At 37.7% G+C, this 19,225-nt stretch overlaps 1 protein-coding gene across 2 annotated transcripts in view; it reads right to left on the bottom strand.

Moving 5' to 3' along the window:
* Window positions 1–19,225, bottom strand: part of PTPRK (protein tyrosine phosphatase receptor type K) — a 634,437-nt gene that overhangs the window by 127,887 nt on the left and 487,325 nt on the right. For both annotated transcript variants that reach the window (XM_075554571.1, XM_075554572.1), the window contains exons 8-10: window positions 10,082–10,384; window positions 3,705–3,814; window positions 1,626–1,827 (exon numbers count right to left, since the gene is read on the bottom strand). In XM_075554571.1, the coding sequence (XP_075410686.1) occupies window positions 1,626–1,827; window positions 3,705–3,814; window positions 10,082–10,384 (615 nt within the window). The remainder of the gene's footprint in view (window positions 1–1,625; window positions 1,828–3,704; window positions 3,815–10,081; window positions 10,385–19,225) is intronic.

The following is a 19,225-nucleotide window of genomic DNA, read 5'->3' as shown; positions in this document are numbered from 1 at the left end:
CTTCAAGTCTTCTTAATGCATGTGTTAAACCTTGACTGGATAGTGAAAAACACTTATCGGGAGGAGAAAATGTGGACTAAGATTCCAGATTGAGGAGATTGTAAGCATGTGGCAGACCCCAAATGCAAAAGGAGACAAAAAGATGTGCTGGAAAAACTGCAAGCACAGGCTAATGCTTGGGACTGTGCGTTTCAGGTGAGAAGTGGAGGCTTGCAGGAAATATGCCATGAAAGGGTACGAATGCTAGTTATATGGAGATGTTTGAAAAAAAAATATATAATATATATAAATATATATATCTCACACACACACATACAAGGGGTGTCAAAAGTTCTAGGATAAATGAAATTAAAAGATAATGGATTTTGTTGGATGAAATTTCTAAAGTGCATCTATAATGAACATTTGTTTGGTACTCTAAATTGTTACAGTTTTATGTAAATATAGTGGAAAATAAATGAAGGGTGCAGATGGTTAACATTTAGGACATTCAGGTTCACCCAGAAAGACCTGGTGGTCTCCTTCTGAGAAAGCAGTCACTGAAAACTCTACTCTGACATATGGGTGGTCAAGAGACAGATTTGACTTGGTGGCAACTGATTTTTTAAAAAAAATTTTCAATTCAGAATATTTGGATTTGGACATTTTAAGATTAAAGTAATTTGGATAACTCTTTTACTACTTTTTGATGTAAATGCTGTAGATTCAGAACAATGATGGACTACTTATGATGATATAACATATCACTAATATACGCTTTACATAAGTGTAATGAAAATAAATATATACAAAGAGAACACTTCTAACTCAGAATTCAAATATTAAATGCTCAAACCTCTAAAAATTGCATTATTCTATTTTATTAGATATATAATACATTTTTATTAATCTTAAGAAAGATAAAACATATAAACTAGAGTAGATTCACGACAAATTACAATGCTAATTGCTGGTAAGTATTTAATCAGGTTTAAATGATGATTTGACTAAGGGAGCAATTACATCTGCAAACAATTTAGCCAAATGCAAACCATAAAGTTGTGAACATAATAGAACAAGGAAGTTATATTCTAGTTAATCAATAAAAAAATTCCTTGGTGTATTCTCATTTTCCAATTTAGATGCCCATATATGTATGTGGGTTTGTAATAGACAGAAAGAGCACATACTCGCTTAAAAATATCAGCATGTCAAGAAAAATGGAACAAACTATGTGCTACTCCAGTACCAGCAGAGTGATTTTCTTCCATGTTTTGATAAAAATGAAGTTAGTAAGCATCAGATATTATCATATTTACTTCATATTTAATAGCTCCTCAAAGGCATAATCAGGTCTATTAGTGTTTATTATAAACTTTAAAAATTTTAGTAAAGATGTAATTTTTATTTCTCAAGAACTATGCCAACTTAAAGTGACTATTTGAAGTATGTTTGGGTTTGTACATATATTGGGAGAACAATTTGTATTCAGCTGATTCTTGAAAGTGTCTTCAACCATATAAAAAAGTATTAGGTACTCAACAAGCAAGACAAACTAAGTTGCATGTGTACATGATCGTCCACCACAAGCTATTACAATCCAAGAGCATGAGCCACAACTGTTTGCAATTGATTCATGTGCATACCTGAAATATTGGTCGTCACATTGATCGCTATAGCTGGTCCAAAACCTTTGACTGTGCTGGCTCTTATGAAAAACTGGTAGGTGGTCCCTGGATGGAGGTGCATAAAGACATGATGTGTACTGTTCCATAAATTTGATACCGTCTGGGGCGGTCCAGCCACTGGAACTGCAGGATCAAATGATCTTATGCTGCTATAGCTGACCTGTGTTGAGAAACAGATCTCATTATATACATGTCCAGCCCGAGCAATTTTAAATTACAAATTTAAATTATTAAATAAGCTAATACACGATGAAAGTTGGGCTTTGTTTCAACCAAGCTGAGCTAGGATTCTTAGTGGCTTGGCAGTTAAGGACCAGCAATACCCATGATGTGCCTGAACTCCACAACACCCATGAGGTAATCAACTCCAGGATATAATGCAATCTGCTGTAACTTATAGGTCATGCTGCCCTGATAAAACTGAAACAGAAGTTGCCTTGGGGGTGGGCTACTCCTTTTGTCAACAGACCCTGTGGAAGAGTTTAATTGCTTTTTGTAGGATCTGAATGCTTTATCTGGCTCACTGACCTCCGGTTATTTGGATTTGAGTCAAGACAACAGCCCAAATCTGCCATATTTCATGCCGGCCGTGGGACTCATCAGCAGTCAGCTAACTGAGCTGCTGACATTGGATCCATTCCCATTTCCAGTCGCTAGTCTGATTTGCTGACCTTGTAACCACTGGCCTCTACGGCCTGATATTAGCGAGTGATGTGCCTGTCAATCTTGGGCTCCACAGTCCCTGAAGCTCCTTGAGTAGAGAGAAGCCTCTAGTTGAACAGCTGACCCATGGAACTCAGACTGAATGTAAGTGCATTGACACTGAGTGAACCACATACTTGACACAATTTTTTTTCTCCCTATATGTGTATGTCACTAGTTTTGCTTCTTTGGAGAACCCAACCTAACACATACAAATAGCATTTCTCTTGAGTAAAACAATTTTTCCCACCTCTATTCCTTCTCATTTTTATGTTAATTTTAATATCTCTATGTATCTACCTACCCATCATCATCTTAGAAGCCATTATTTGACTAGAACAATATACAATATATTTTCTTCCATCAAAAATATAAGTATACTAATATACCTAATTATGAATGAACATTCATACTAAATTTTATGGCTATAGAATTCAGTGAAGATGAAACACAGAATGTGTTACTCAATAATGTTAATATAGTCACTCAATAGAAGACTATGTTGTTGATTCCCATTTGCATGCTACATTCCACATCAAAACCAAATCCAACCTACTGCAATTGAATAATTCTGATTCGGTAACCCTGAAGTAAAGATCCCCAGAGGATTTCCAATGCTCTAAATTTTTACAGATGTAGACTGCCACTTCATTCTCCTGGTGGGTTCAAATTACTGACCTTTTTGATCCCGGGTTCCTAATCAACCCCAGCCCCACCAGAAAATCCAGGCATTTATATCCTACTCAAAATTCCCTATCAAGAAGAGGATTACATATTTGGGCAATTGAAATGCTCTTTTAGGTTTTTTCTTTTTAGCTTCTCATATCTGAAAATAAAATAAGGATTTTCATTCAAAGTTGACATGCAGCTATGGACAAATTGGGTTCATGATATGTGTGTGAATACACACACACACACACACACGTCTGATACTAATTCCTTACTTTGAAACAATAGACATTCAGGAGTCTCACCTAAGTCACAGTATGAAATATAAATGTTTTAATTTCATATAAAGGAAATTCTAGGATTTGGGGGGAGAGATGATGTTTCATTACATACATCAGGAAGTCTGTTTCCACAAGGCCAGCCTTGTTTCCCCATAAAATACATTTATATTTCAAATCTCAAAATTGTAGGTATTAGACATACACTTTGGATTGCCAGTCTTGGGATAATATAATTTATAAATCAAAACAGAGGGAACTAATAATGACTTTAGTACCCATACACCTATTTAATTATTTTCCATTATTTCCCTCTACAGTTTCCCTTCTCCACTCCCTCTTATTCCTTCAATTAATATTTCCATTAGCTTCCTTGTTTTTCCCATACCTCATACTGCGTGATGATCCCATTTGGCTCCAAAGGTTCCTTCCAGTTCAAGAAGATTTTGTTTTCAAAGGACGTTCCTCTGAGAGATTTGACTGGTACAGGGCCGGGCACTACGAACACAAGTATCTTTCGGTTACAAGAAGATCCTCACTAGCTATGTAGACCAAATTTGTAATAAAAGACATAAAAATGTACATTAAGAAGACAAGCTATATCAGCAGTTTTCTACCTTTGTTGTGATATCTGGGAATATAAAGTAAGTTTATATTAATATAGCAAATTTATACATGCATAGTTATTTTTATTCAAAAGCGTATACTATCACCTCAGAGAGTTGAATAAATTGCCCTGCCTAGTTTTCTCTGTTGTATACCTCTAATAACACAGAGATCTCATTTGTAATTTGTTTCAAGAACAGAGTTGTATTTCCCTGAAAGAATTTTTGAAGATTATAAGTCCCTAAAGAGTTTCCATAAACAAAGTTCATAAAACAATAAATTATAGTAATAATTAGTACTCCTTGGAATCAAAAGCCAAATCACATAGCACTGAATTGAAATACCCCCATAATAATCAGCCTGATTATTATAACAATCATTATTACATTTCTAGAATTTTAATAGAGAGACTGTTCTGGCGATGACTTTTCTAAAGTCTCAGATTCAAAAACAATCAAACAAAAAAGTCTCAGATTACTATTCAACTGTAGCTTGCTTTCGTTATTTAAATGAAATGCAATTTATCAATGTTTAGAGTTAAATAATTTTGGAACATTGGACTTATTTAAAATTAAACAAGCAATACAATAACTAGCTTTAACGTGTCCCCAGGATGACAAGATTTGAGGACACTTCACTCTAAGCTTTATTTCCCTATGCTAACATCAATACTCAGTGGGGCGAACTTCAAACCAAACTCAAGGGGATTCAAGAGGATTCCACCTCAAAGCAACCCTGTAGAACAGGGTGGAATTGCCCTGTTGGGTTTCCAAGGCTCTGAATCTTTACGGGAGTAGAAGTCTTATCTTTAGGAGCCTAGTGGCATATATTGTTTATAAACTCCAGTACTGGTTGCCTTTGGGGCTGCTAACTGTAAGGTCAGCCGTTTGAAACCACCAGAAGCTCCGAGGGAGAAAGATGGCTTCTACTCCCATAAAGAGTTCCAGTCTCGGAAACTCAAAGGGGGCAGTTCTACCTTGTCCTACAGGGTCCTTATGCGTCAGCATTGACGCATGGCCGCGAGCCTGATTTGGATTTTGTTTTCCAGCGGAGCAGTTGATGGTGTGAACTACTGATCTTGAAGTTAGCAGCCTAATGCGTAATACATTGTGGCAGCGTTGGGTAATTTGTCACCTCCTACTGAAAAGAACAACATTAATATTCTATCGCAAACTTGTGCCTTTGTAGACTTCACAGAGATGCCCAGTTGGTATTTATTTACATAAATATTCAATTGCTAGTTCTGGTGAATGGAAAAATAAATATAGAAAAAAAGCAATATAGGGAATATTAAAAACGGATAAGATGAAAGCTTCACATACATACTGTCTATCTTAATTTGTTGTAAAACATGTTCCTTTGAAAGTATCAACTCCAATACTGTGCAAGGAGGGTTTTTAATTAATATTTTTTCTTAATCTAACATTTCGATGAACTTCACACATGACATTATCTAGAAATGAAGTTTCAAGTATATGGCAATTTTGTGAGGATAGAAATAAATTAAAAATCGCTGGATCAAAGGAAATTATTTTCATTGCGGCTAGCAGTGTCAAAGGGTGAACAATATCTTAAAAGAGTATGAAGTATTTCCGTCTATGAAGAGACTATGAGTGATGTCAGGGCCTTTGGGACAGCCAGTGTAATCTGGCATGTTCATAATAAATCCATGAAGACAAGAGATCACAGTACAAAGAGAGATCCAATACTAAGCCTCAGGAGGTGAATCCATGCATCTCTCAACAGAGGGCCCCGGGAGGAGTTAACCAAAGGCATCCACGCACTCACAGCTCCACAGTCTTGGCCCAGGTTGCACAGCTGATAAAAACAGGCAGGCCATGACATCACGGTGCAACCTGCGGCATCGGCTGAGCCCACCACGGCCAAGAGCTTGTTTTCTGATCTGTCTCTCTTCTGCTCATATGGTGCGCGCTTACACAGGCGATTACAGGAAAAACGAGTTTGCGTTTTCAGATAACACTTACGATGTGAAGCAGCATCAGGGTTGAAAATTCCAAATACTGAATAACGGTTCATTTATGGTATCATAATATGATAGTGAAAGCTTAGTATGTTCACTCAACACAAATCGGTCTGAAAATACTATGAAGAATACGTTTAAAATTGTACACAAATAGGGATGTTTTGTATAATTTTATATCTAAAGGTGTAAAATGGAGAGTGGCTTAACTTTCCTACAACTATTCTATTTCTTTGCTCTTTTGATATACATTCTCCTTTACCAGAGGGATTCACTTAAAATACCTGTAAGTCACAGCTGTAAGAGGAGAGCTGCTCGTGAGAAATGTATGGAAAACAGTGTTGGGCAAATGGTTACATAATAAGAAGCCAGAGAAAGAACTAGAAAAGTGAATTTAAGCATACACATGCACACAGAGGAGTAGGAGAGGTTAAGGTGTGGGGCAGAGAAAAATCATATTGATAGTGCTGTGGGTTAGCCTGTTAACCAGAAGGCGGGCAGTTCAAACTCACCAGCATCTCAAAAAAGATGAGGCTGTCTGCTCCTATAACATCATTTTCAGGGACCTGGTACTTGGCTGCTCAATGAACACCCCTCCCTCCCACGACTCCATGAGACAAAAGACAAGGTGTTCGGTTCCCAAAGAATTCTAGCCTAGGCTGGGAAACTCTTCAAACTGTAGCTTTGAAGAAAGAAGATGCTTATTTATATCTCTGTTATCATTTGATGATTTGTCTAAATACAAGAAGATTTTAGCATCCTTATCATAGACGCCTACAGAATGGCAGGGATGGTCACTGCACATCTCCACATTGACAACTTTGAAAAGAGACAGAAAGCTGACATTTGTTCTCCTCTTTGTGATTTATTTGAGAGTTGTTCCAGGTAACTTTCTTGAGTATATAGATAATTTCTCTGAAATAGAAGCTTTCAAAATGAAAAATGGGCAGTCAATAAGATGTGGGAGGGGCAAGATGATGTGTAATAAGCATGACAGACATTAAAATGTAATAAAATGTATATTTAAAAATAGCTCTGTACCTCAAAAAAATGTTCCCAATACAAGTTTGTTTTCTGCTGAGCTAACTTTATGATATTGATTTTTATGAATGTTGGAATAAAACATGGAAACAGACCCTTATACAAAAAAGTTCTGCCCATGCATTAAAAAAATGTATGCTATAAATTAAGTATAAATTCTACCTTAGGGTTCTGGTGGGAAATCATTCCAGCTTCATTTTCATGATTTATGGATATTCCCCAGAATTCTTTTCATGAAATTATACCCTTTTATTAGATGGTTGATAATTTATTCCTTTTCGGTGTATGTAGGGCAGAAATAATTTAGTAAGAGTGACTTAATCAGATTGTCACAATCCATCGATTTTTGTAGCAAGAGATTATTATTTAGATATTCTGGCCCCACTGCTTAAACATTAAGACACATCAAATATCACATGTAGAGACTGAATTCACAGGGGTAGATTTGAAGTGTAGTATGCTTGTGCCAATATTTCCTGTAAAGTTTATACTTCAATCATCCAGTCCATGAATGTAGCAAAAGGAGAAAACAAACTCACTGCAGAAGAGAGGAGTCTGTGCTAGGACTATCAACTTTTAGGAACATGTATCAGATGATAATTAAAATCTATATAAATTTTAAGGCAGAGGTTAAAGAAAACTACCATTTCAAATAATATGGATATTTAAATATGTAGGTAATGGTGCTTTATGTTGGGAAAACTATTTTTGGACAAACAGCCCAGTCATGAATTTTTTCAATTTAGGGAATAAATGAAAATTGTACAGCCATTTGTATTTTGATGAATAATCTAATCAGAATTACGTGCCCCCCACATACTTCTTCAAATTTGAATGTAACATGAGAAAGATTCTATAAACCTGGCTGCTTGCGTTTGTTTGTGGGAAAGAAACCACATCAAATAGCATCAAAAAGCTCAAAGTGGAAACAGACAGCCTCAGCTTTCTCCCCTGGCAGAGCTGGTCGTTTCGAACTCGTGAACTGTGTGGCCAAATGCAAATCCCTACACCACCAGAGCTCTTCCTCATATGTACGATAGGGAAAGATCTTAAACTAAAATAGAGCTGCTGCGTCAATCACGAGTTACTTCGAAAACATTAGCTGAAAAGTGATATCTCAAAATAGCAATGGGTCTGTTATGAGTAAGTGTAAAGTTTAAATTCTGAAAATTTAGGAATATGAAAATAAGTCTATGCAAGCTTTCGATCACAAAGCTTCCTCTCCCCGTGGTCATGATCTCACATATGGAGTTGCATAACTGAATTTGGGGTCTCAAAAATTTGGCAACAGTAAAAGTTTTCTGAACCTGAACTGACCAAAAATTAACTCTACATTAAACCCATAATGAATCAAGGTGTTTCCGGTAGTGTCTGCCTGTGTTATAAAAAGGGGTACATGAGGACAAAGTTTAAGAGGTCCGTTGTAGGACTACAATAATTATAACCTACAAATATTGAACTAGTTGCAGTTAAAGAATGCTCTTTTTCCTTACTCATCATGTCCATACTACTGAAAATCATTTCCATTTTTCAGGGGGGTGTGGCTTGAAATGTTAGGAAGCCCTTGGAGAAGCTAGGGCATGTTAGTCATTTCATGGCAATGTCATACTTGGTAGTGACAAACTACAGATCTCACTCTAAAGCTCAGAACTCGAAGGGAGTTGTCAATGCTTGGGTCTAAAAGACGTCCTGCTTCCTAAACACAAATACAAATGTAGCCATGCTGTTAAGCTATTTAAGTAGAAAGAATTTCAGAAAGAGATGGAACTTGAGAGATCATCTAATTTAAACGCTTCCTTTAAAGATGAGCAACAGAGAGCAAGAGAGAGAAAAAGATTTGCCAGGGTTACAGGGGTAGAACTTCCTGTCCAGCTTTGTCTCAGCTCACTTTATAGTACACAATAGCACACTTTATATATATATATATATTCTAAAAAATTAGATGTTTTCATTAATCAAGAAAAAAATTTAAATGAAATGCCTTACACCAAGAGTGCATTATCTCACACCACTATAAGAATATTGTCTTCATTTAAAGACTGTTTGTATAATATACAAAACATTTGTGTGTGGGGATTGGGTAAATCTTTTAATGATATTCCTTGGTAATGGCAAAGCCACATACACGAGATTAATACACGTTATAATGAAGCTAGGAAGACCTTCCAATCATGAGTATACAGTCCTCCCAGATCACCACTCACTGGGCACACTCAAAGCATGAGTTCTGAAGCAAACTTCAACAATCGCCCGTTCTTTACCCTTGTGATAGCAGTCATCTGCTTTCATACTAGGGAGTCTCAACTTTAAGCCCAAGGGATACAGGTGACTTTGAAGTAAAACCCAATTCAATGAGTGGGATTTCTACACTGAGTCCTTCTGGTGTGGCCTAAGAAGGATGCTGTATACCTTGAAAGAACAGAGTCTAAAGCGCCAGTAGGCTAAAGCTCATGGACTAGGTTACCATGGTCTAGCTACAAACTAGGCCCAAAGTGTCCAATTGGGAATGTAACACCAGGCACAGTCTTCTCTTGGGCTCTATTAAAATATTCCAAAATTTTTTATTGATCATAAAATATATTCTGATTTACATTGATCATATATTGTTCTGAACAGTGTGTGAATTATATTAATATACATGTTTCCTTCTTATACTTAATTCCGAAGTAGCACACACAAGGAGATAAAGTGCCATATAACTACTTGGATGCTAATAACTTTTTATTAAGATAAGATGCATAAATGATTATATTGATTTTGAATTTATGGAAAATGAAAGCAGCTAGCACTGCTTTATGGGAAAAAAAACTACTTAAAAGATCAAGTGCATTTTACAATATGTACTTGACATAGTGCCATGAATAGTAAGACTTATTTTTGCAATTTTAATAAAAACATTATTCTCATTTTATTAAAATGCCTACTTCAACAAAAATGTACATAAAAAGAGAAGTCAAGTGGACTACATTTGATTTAGTATTTGGATGCTTCTTTGAAAATATTCAAGCATTTTTTTTAAAGGCAAATTCTTTCCAATGCTCATCTCAGATGTCAGGGCTCAGATCAGGAACTGCTATTATAGGTAAAATTTAAGCAACGACATAATTCTCTCTTTTAAAGAACAAGCATGAGCTTACCATCTTCATCTGTTTGAATAACTGTCTCCTCACTCTCCTTCCTCCCTTCTGGATTAGTTAGAATCATCTTGAGGCTGACGTTAGTGTAAGGTGGCAGATGGCTCACAACATGCTGAGGGGCTTTGGGGTCCATGTCCAAACAGTCGGCCTTGCTTCCATTGTGGCCACGGAAATAATGGTAGCAGATCGTGACATTGAAGGTGTGGCAACGAGTGATGTTGTAGCCTAAGGATTCCCAGTCCACAGCAATGCGTCTTGCCTGTATCTCAGCAATCTTTAAGGTTTTTGGGGTTCGCATAGGTTCTGAAAAATAAAGAAAGAAATTCAGACATCAGTCAACTCCACCATGAATAATCATGGAAAAGTAAAACAGTGAGAATATGCAAACCAAGCAAAACATGGAAACCCTCACTTCTAGTCTCATATTTTTTAAAATAATAATGAAACTATCCTTAAACGATTTGATTAGAGACAGCAATTTACCAGTAGAAAGAAACAAAACGTAAGACATCAAAAATTCACAGGCACTTGGTGAGAAAACAAAAACCTGAAAACAGGGCCACAGTCCCTATTGTTGCCGTTGTTATTGTCCACCTCCCTCTGTCTTTTCTCTTGTCCTTTCTGAGCAAGGGAATTAGCTAATACATCAAAATGGATAAGAGTCAACATGCTCTGCTCTATGATTTGTCATGTCACCCAGCTATGCTTTACACTAATTACTCTAATTGTGGTACTAAACTACCATTTGCAAAAAGTGATACAGATATTAATTACCATTTATTATTTCATAATGATGTTGTTCATCAAAGCAAAGAAAAAAATCTGAGGAGAATTTTAGGAACACATGGGGAGATTCACACTGTCCTCTTTCCTTCTTAGTATCTTTCTGTCTTTCATTAGGAAACACGCAGGCTTGGTGGTCTAAACTCACTATCACCCAAACCAAACTGGGAGGTGAAGGTCCACTTAACTGGAAAATACTGGCAGAAGCAGCCAAGACAAAGAGTGGAGCACCACCATGTAGCACAACTCCACAAAGAGAGGAGTCGCATCTGTCTGAAGTGTAATCTGTCCTCAAGCAAAGCAACTTTAACATTGTATTTAATAAAAATAATTACATAATGAGTTATGTTTGTGACAACATTCACAAAGCAAATGAGCCAGCATATCACCACAATATACAGATTTAAGTGAAAAGAATGAAGTCAAGGCCCAGACGAGGGTCTTGTTACTGCCACCCCTTAATTCACTAAGGAAACAGTTCTTGCTAAATGAAAATCAGAAGGAAATAAGGAAAACAATGATAATGCTCAATATATGTTTTAGTATTTTTTTCATTTATAGTATTGTTTTATTCTCTGAGAAATAACTAGCACAGTACACAAACTTGGGATTCCAGTTCAATGTATTTCATGTGTAGTCTAAACTATATCGATGACCATGTCATTAAAAACCTCAAAACGATTAAATCCCACCTGCCCCTGACACACACACCAATATCTGTAGAATCTGATGCTTAGATTTTAAATGTATAACAATCTTTGAACTGCTCACAATATCTTATCTGTTTGAAAACTTTTTTGTTTGTTTGTTGTTTCAATCTATTACTTAAGCACTATTAGTAGGTTGGGAAGAAGATGTGGTTTTCCTGTTATTCATTTTTTAAAAACGTGTCTTCACCCACTAGGGAAAACAGTGAGATAATAAGACATGTTTAGCTCAGTCCATTCAAAATACTAACAACAGTCTCCAGCCCCACTGTCAGCCAACTCACCAGGCAGTAATAGCTAGGATTTTCCTAAGAATCTCAGGTAAACTATGATGTTTGTTGCCTATGAGTAGCCACCAGCTATAGTTTAGTGGTCATGTTCATTAAAGGCCATGCTTTACTCTCAAAACATTTAAAATTAAAAAGTAATAATTCCCAAAACTTAGCCTAGGTGAATAAAAATTTCTCATAAAGAAATCAGAGAAAAAACCAGGTGTGTGTTCTTCCATTTCTTATTAATTAAACGTAAATTGCCTGCTATATAAAATATACTATACTAAGGTGATGTCATATGGAAAACAATGCTGGACAACAAGATCTCGTCATATTTTTTATACCTCAGATAATACTAAAATAAAAAATATAGTGCAAGACCACCTAATATGTGACATATGAATGGAATAAAATGTAAAAATCAAAAAGAGGGACATAACTTCATTCTGGAAAATAGATATTTGTGTTATGTCTCAATGAATAAAGGTAATATCTATGTGTATATTTTGGGTGAATGGTGAAAATACAGAAAAAACAAGATAATATAAAATGCAAAAGAGGGTTGGAAAAATTGTAATCCTGTTTACTGCACAAGTATCTGCTGGGGTGATGCAGAAAATATGGTTCAGTTGATACTAGAAAAGTATAGATGACATGGAAAGAGGATGAACTTATCGAATGGTTTATAAGCACCACTGTTATGCTAATTTCCCACAAAATCAAAGTTCTGATTTTAAAATTTTGACAGTTGTACTGAAACGGATATAAATATGGAGACAATGCAGTTTAAGATAATACAGATTGCAATGCCTTGGGGGAGAACAATGGGCAAGCAAGGAGCGTGGCAGCAGAGCAGGAGAGATGCTACTGAGCTGAAAGAATAATGAATGGGGTTTGTAGCTATCTAAATTTGAGATATGAAAAGTGTCCACACTGACAGAATAAGAAAAGTATGGTGCTCCTAAATAAAGACGCAGTTCTAAGATTAGCATCCTTTAGTAATTCAACACCATCTATTGATTGCTCTTGTTATTGAACAGGTAGTATACCAGGAACTATGATCACAACGATTGATTAGAAAAATTAATCTTGTAGGCAAAGTGTGCAAAATAATGTTTGAAATGACTTTGGTTTTAGATAACTCAAAATTTATTGTGAGAGAAAAAAAAGGTTACCACTGAATTCACTCTAATTCATAACGACTCAATATGTGTCCAGCTGGGCACGCTCTCCGTAGTTTCCATTTGCTGATGTTTCAGAAGGAGATTGGCATCCAGGCCTTTCTTTTGAGGCAAAGGTCAAATTGGCCTAAATCAATCTGAGGCTAAATGATGATCAATCTCAGCCAGGCTATGGGAGACTCTTATCCTTTAAAAGACAGAGGCATAACATGAGGAAAGGTAGGGCAGAAGGGAGGAGGAAGGAGGGACAGAGAGGGAGGAAAGGAGTAGAGTGGGAGACAAAGAACAGAAAAGTGGGAAGGACGGATGTTAAAAGTTGTCCTACACAAGAGGAAAGTACAAAGAAATAGAGGAAAGAACTAGGAGGCAAAAGGTAGTCATAGAGATTTAAATACAGGCATATAAAGAAGTAAATATATTTATATATGATGAGGGAGAAATAGATCTGTGTACATATATTTATAGGTTGAGTATTAAGAAAGCAGATAGACAGAGGCCCCTGCACAAGTACACCCTCAACACAAGAACACTTTGTTCTAACAATTCAGCAGTCTGAGATGCTCATCTAACTAGCACAATTGCTGAAGAAGACAATGAGTGTACAAGCAAATGTGGTGAAGAAAGCTGGTGGTGCCCGGCTACCAAAAGATATAGCACCTGAAGTCTTAAAGACCTTAAGATAAACCAGCAGCCATCTAGCTGGGAGACAACAAAACCCACATGAAAGAAGCACACCAGCCTGTCCCAACTAGATTGCTGAGGACAAAGTGGATGCATAAGCAAAAGTGGTGAAGAAAGCTGATGGTGCCCAGCTATCAAATGATATATCATCTGGGGTCTTAAAGGCTTGAAGATAAACAGGTGGCAATCTAGTTAAGAAACAACAAATCCCACACGGAAGAAGCACACGAGCCTACCCCACACGAACACTGAAGACAAAGCAGGTGCATAGGCAAATGCGGTGAAGAAAGCTGATGGTGCCTGGTGCCAAAAGATATAGAATCTGTGGTCTTATAGGCTGGAAGATAAACAAGGGGCCATTTAACTGAGGAACAACAAAGCCCATATGGAAGAAGCACACCAGGCTGTGAGATCACAAGGTGTCAAAGGGATCAGGTATCACTCATCAAAGACAAAATAAAAAATCATATCATGGTGAATGAGGGAGAGTGGTGTGGGGATCCAGAGCCCATCTGTGGGAAATTGGACATCCTCTTGTTAAGGGTTGCGGGAAGGAGACAGGCTAGTCAGGGTGTAGTATAGCAATGATGAAATATACAATTTTCCTCTAGTTCTTGAATGCTTTCTCCCCCCACTATCATGATCCCAATACTACCTTACATATCCGCCTGGACCAAAGGATGTACACTGGCACAGATAGGAACTGGAAATACAGGGAATCCAGGACATATGAACCCCTCAGGATCAGTGGTGAGAGAGGCGATATCAGGAGGGTGGAGGGAAGGTGAGGGAGAAAGGTGGAACAGATTTCAAGGTCTACATGGAACCTCCTCCCTGTGGGACGGAGAGTAGAGAAGTGGATGAAGGAGACATCGGAAGGTATAAGATATGACAAAATAATAATAATTTATAAATTATCAAGGGTCAAGAGGGGAGGAGGGAGTGGGGACGGAGGGCAAATATGAGAAGCTGATACCAAGGGCTTAAGTAGAAAGCAGGTGTTTTGAGAATGATGAGGGCAACATATGTACGAATGTGCTTGAGACAATTGATGTATGGATGGATTGTGATAAGAGTTGTATGAGCCCCTAATAAAATGGTTAAAAAAACGTTGTCCCTCAGACGCAGATAGCAGAGAGAATCCAGCCTTGTATTTCCCACACAAGGCGGCTATGGTGAGGAGGTAAGAGGGTGATGCTGGAATTACCCATAGTCTGCAAGAAAAGGTACCTACATTTTTCCTGTGTTATGAACTCTAGTAACAGTAGTAACAATAATAATTTCCAGGGGCAAGTAAGTTGGGTTTTTTGTTTGTTTTTTTAAGAAGGGGAAGTAGACTACACAAGTTTGAGAACCTATGATTCTAGATTCTAGTATAATTTCTTCTAAATTTCATTTAATCGATGAAAGAGAATGCATTTAAGGGAATTTAGCAAAATAAAAGAGAGTCAATAACTCACTAGAGGTCATCTTTGCCTCAGATCCTAGAATTGGGCTTGATTTATGTCAATTAGTTAAATTTAAAAAAACCACCACATTTTTTTAATTAGAAAGGCTCCGAACAGCCAAACAATTTGCCTAGTGCCATGCTCCATTTCTCGGTTTCCTAGATTATTAACTATTTAAATTCATGCTACATTCTTTGTACTGGACTGAAAACCTGAAACACATACTTAGATCATCAAGAAGTAAAAGCTCAATTTCATTTTATGGGTAAAAGAAAGAGCTAATGGTTTTAATCTTTTTAAGCAAAATGTTAAGAGATTACATCTCATGAGAGTAGAGTTTGAAGAAAGATGAAAGTATTTGTGAAAGCAATTAGGGGGCCTTGTGTGGAGAGCTGATGTTCAAATTTTGCTCAGAATATTTCTGACACCGGTGAAAATGAAGAGCCCACTCTTCACAAAAGGTCTCACAGGGAGGAGGCAAAAGAACCACAGAAGGGAAAGTGCGGAGAATTAAACAGAGGAGGGTGACCATGTGATTCCATCAGTTTAATTTCTTAACTTTCTAAAGCCAAGAGAGAGAATAGAGCCAATGTTGGTAACTTCTGTTTGGAAATTAGTTTAATCAGGAACAGCTAGGTTAAAATAGTTTAAAAAGAAGGGAAGGAAGGAAGGAAGGAAGGAAGGAAGGAAGGAAGGAAGGAAGGAAGGGAGGGAGGGAGGGAGGGAGGGAGGAAAGAGGGAAGGGAGGGAGGGAGGGAGGGAGGAAGGAAGGAAGGGAGGGAGGGAGGAAGGAAGGGAGGGAGGGAGGGAGGGAGGGAGGAAGGAAGGAAGGGAGGGAGGGAGGGAGGAAGGAAGGGAGGGAGGGAGGGAGGAAAGAGGGAAGGAAGGGTCACAGAGTCAAACTTCATCAGATCCTTCTCCTTATTTTTGATTGACTTGTTCAGTAAACACCCGTGTAACTCGCCTCCTCTCTGGTAATTCACATGGGTGAGATCTATGAAAAGTGGCCCGAGGGCATCCGGGGAGAAACTTGAAAAACAAAACAAAACATAGCTTCTCAATTTGAACTATAAGATTGAGAGCAGCAGTAATATTATGAAATAAGGGAAGAATGGGATTCCAGTCCTTTGTCCACTGTGCACTTACCTGATGAATATCAACTCCTGCATGAACACTGTACAAGTGCCCCAGCCTCTCCCCCACCCAGTGGCACTGCTTTATGTTGAAATGCTAACTGCAGAGCTGGCAGTTCAAACTCATGCGGCCTCCTGAGGGAGGAAGACGAGGCTACCCACCCCCGTGCATATGGAGGGCCTTGTAAACCCAGGTAGAGCCACTATGAGTTAGAATCAACCTGGTGGCAATGGGTTTGGGAAACTAGGCGCACAAGCAATTAGACCAAAATCTCTCCTTCGTTCACTTATTTATAACAAGCCCCAAGAAAATACTTTCCTACTAAATTAAAATTATAATATTGATCAGCCAGGTGACTAACTTTCCCATTCTCCTTTTCCTTTTGCTGTTCGCCTATTTCCACAGCGTGCGGCATGAGCGTCCACCTGGAACCAGGTGGAAATAAAGGCAATGGCAGAAAAGTTCACTATTAAATGTTTGGCCAATATTACATGTGTAGTTGGAAGATAGAAACATGCGCATCACTGTCCTAGCTTATATTCTAAACGCTCAGGAATTGATGCCTGTAACAATTTGTGTATCAAATATCTGACCCAAATTGATAGTATAAAAGGAAGGACTACTTAATAGTATTGAAAGCAAAGGCAACATGCACGGATAAAACCGGTTGACTTCCAGTCACTTCTTGACAGCAGGATGATTTAATAAGCGGTTCTAGATCACAGATAAAGGGGAATTCAATGTTGCAGGAGATGGTGCTTGCTAAACAAGGTGTACATGACAGGTCAATATCCACGTCCTTTTGTAGAGATAATCTTTAGTTATTCTGAAAGAAAACAGAAGCTTCGGCAGCTGCCACAGAAGTGAGAGCAGAGATCACATTTCCCTAGAATCAGTTTTTAATGATAAAACTGATTATCCAGCTGTCAGTCAGAGAAAAATAGAAGATGTCCCAAAGCTCATGCCAAGGGAAAAAAGGAAGCTCTTGTCAAAGATGCACACAAACTAAGAGCCACGAAGCATGACAGGAGCTTGGTGCTGCTGCTGCCTTTCCATCAGAAATTCACAGAGCTGACTGCAAAGCCGTTTCCATTCCACTTACCTAAGCAAATGGGAGGGCGGTGAATGGTCTGACTGCCAGACAATATATTTGTTAATGTTGAAATCAAAGGGAATTGGAACAAAATTCCAAATGAAGGTGAGATAAAAAATTAAAAGAAAGCAGTGTGACATTTTAGAAGAGGAAAAAAACAAAAACCAAAGAAAACCCAATTACTTCAATTCTTTGGAAAGACCCAGCCCTTTTCATTTAGATTTTTATATTTGGATTTTTTTTCCTCATGGCAAAGACAAAGAATAATCAAGCTTTTACACTGCACATCTTTTCAATGTTATAGCCTCATTAGTCTTGCCAAATAGATTTCTTCTTTGGTCTCATGAGTCAAATTGAGTTAATGAAGGGTTGGTGAGATGACTTGATCAGTGCTGCTACACAAGGGAGCCTCGGGTCAGGAATAATCACAAGGCCACCCTCAGCTCTTCTGGCCGCACTCCGGGGTTTGTTGCTGAGCTGGCATGGTTGGACTTGAGGGACATGCAGTGGCAGGGGCGCACGGCTCACTCAGCTCTCCTGCAGAGAGGGTAACGCTTATGAGCATCACCACAACCAAACTAAGTGCATCATCAAGTTCAATGAAATGAGGCATGGTCTAACTGAAGTTCATCAGGAATTGCTAATAAAATTAACATTTGGACCTCACTGTAGTAATTCCATGGGGAGAGCATTGAATTTTTAAAGAAGAATACTACCCAAGTGACATGCTGTGCATGTATGTGAAGACAAAAGTGTCTCATTTTCTATAGATAAACCTTACTGATTACCTGATGATGAGAGAGGATTCTCAAAGGAGGCCATTGAAACTTTGGTATCCTTTCATTTTCCACCTACATTTTTAGCTGCGATATTAAACGAGGTTGGAAGGAACATACATTTACAATCAGTAGATCCACTTAAATGCATTTCAGATGGTTTATATAAGATATATTTTCATTAAGGAACAAAAACAAATGAAACATTTCTATGTGTAACTGCCTTTGCTTGGAATATACTTAAAATGGAAAAAAGGAAACTTAATTTACAGAAGAAATGGAAACAGAATCATCTATTTCTAGTATTGTACCCCAAAACCCAAGTTTATTTTACATAAAATTTTAAGCAACAGCATCAATCACACATGCATAAAAGTATTAAAAATGAATATGTAAAACACTGCTTCATATTATGCAGTGGACAGATATGGAGACTACAGATGAGCCATTTGTAGCAATGACAAAACTCTTGAGGGCATTTTCAATACCTTCTCTATCCCTTAAAAGAAGATACATTACTTCCTTCTTAGGTTTTGTGAAAATGAGGTAAATATTTTGCATGCTGAATACCGTTGCTGGCCTATATAGCATGTGCTTGTAAAGTTTTATTTCTGGAGCAACATAGAAAAGAGTTTAAAAAATATATAAACTAGGCTAGAGAGTTAATGAAAACAGAACCTAAGAACCCAATTTTCCTCTGTAATAGTTTATGAGGGCTCTATAGCCTCATCCTTTCTTGAATCTACACCATTTCCCAGGTGCCTTTGCGGTTCCTGGCACCAAAGATTTGATTATAACTGTGTCTTGAGATCTGTTTTGCTTCACGGAATGAGGTGAAAGTGGCAGTGGTCTAGTCCCCAACCTCCCTCTTAGAAGGCCGTGTTTCTATAGTAACAGCCAAAGCCAGCCTAAATCAGTAAACAGCCATTCCACCAGCAGCTCTGAGAGCCAGCCAAGGGCATTAGAAACTCTAGTCGACCATTGCAGAACAGTAAACAAGGCTTTAAGAAGCTCATGAAAAATGGAATTAAAAGATTTAACAAACTTTTTGAAGTCCCTCCGATGCCAT

This window comes from Tenrec ecaudatus, chromosome 7 (assembly GCF_050624435.1).
Source record: "Tenrec ecaudatus isolate mTenEca1 chromosome 7, mTenEca1.hap1, whole genome shotgun sequence".
Lineage (NCBI taxonomy): Eukaryota > Metazoa > Chordata > Mammalia > Afrosoricida > Tenrecidae > Tenrec > Tenrec ecaudatus.
The sequence above is the reverse complement of the archived record's forward strand: the minus strand, read 5'-3'. Positions and strand labels throughout refer to the sequence as shown.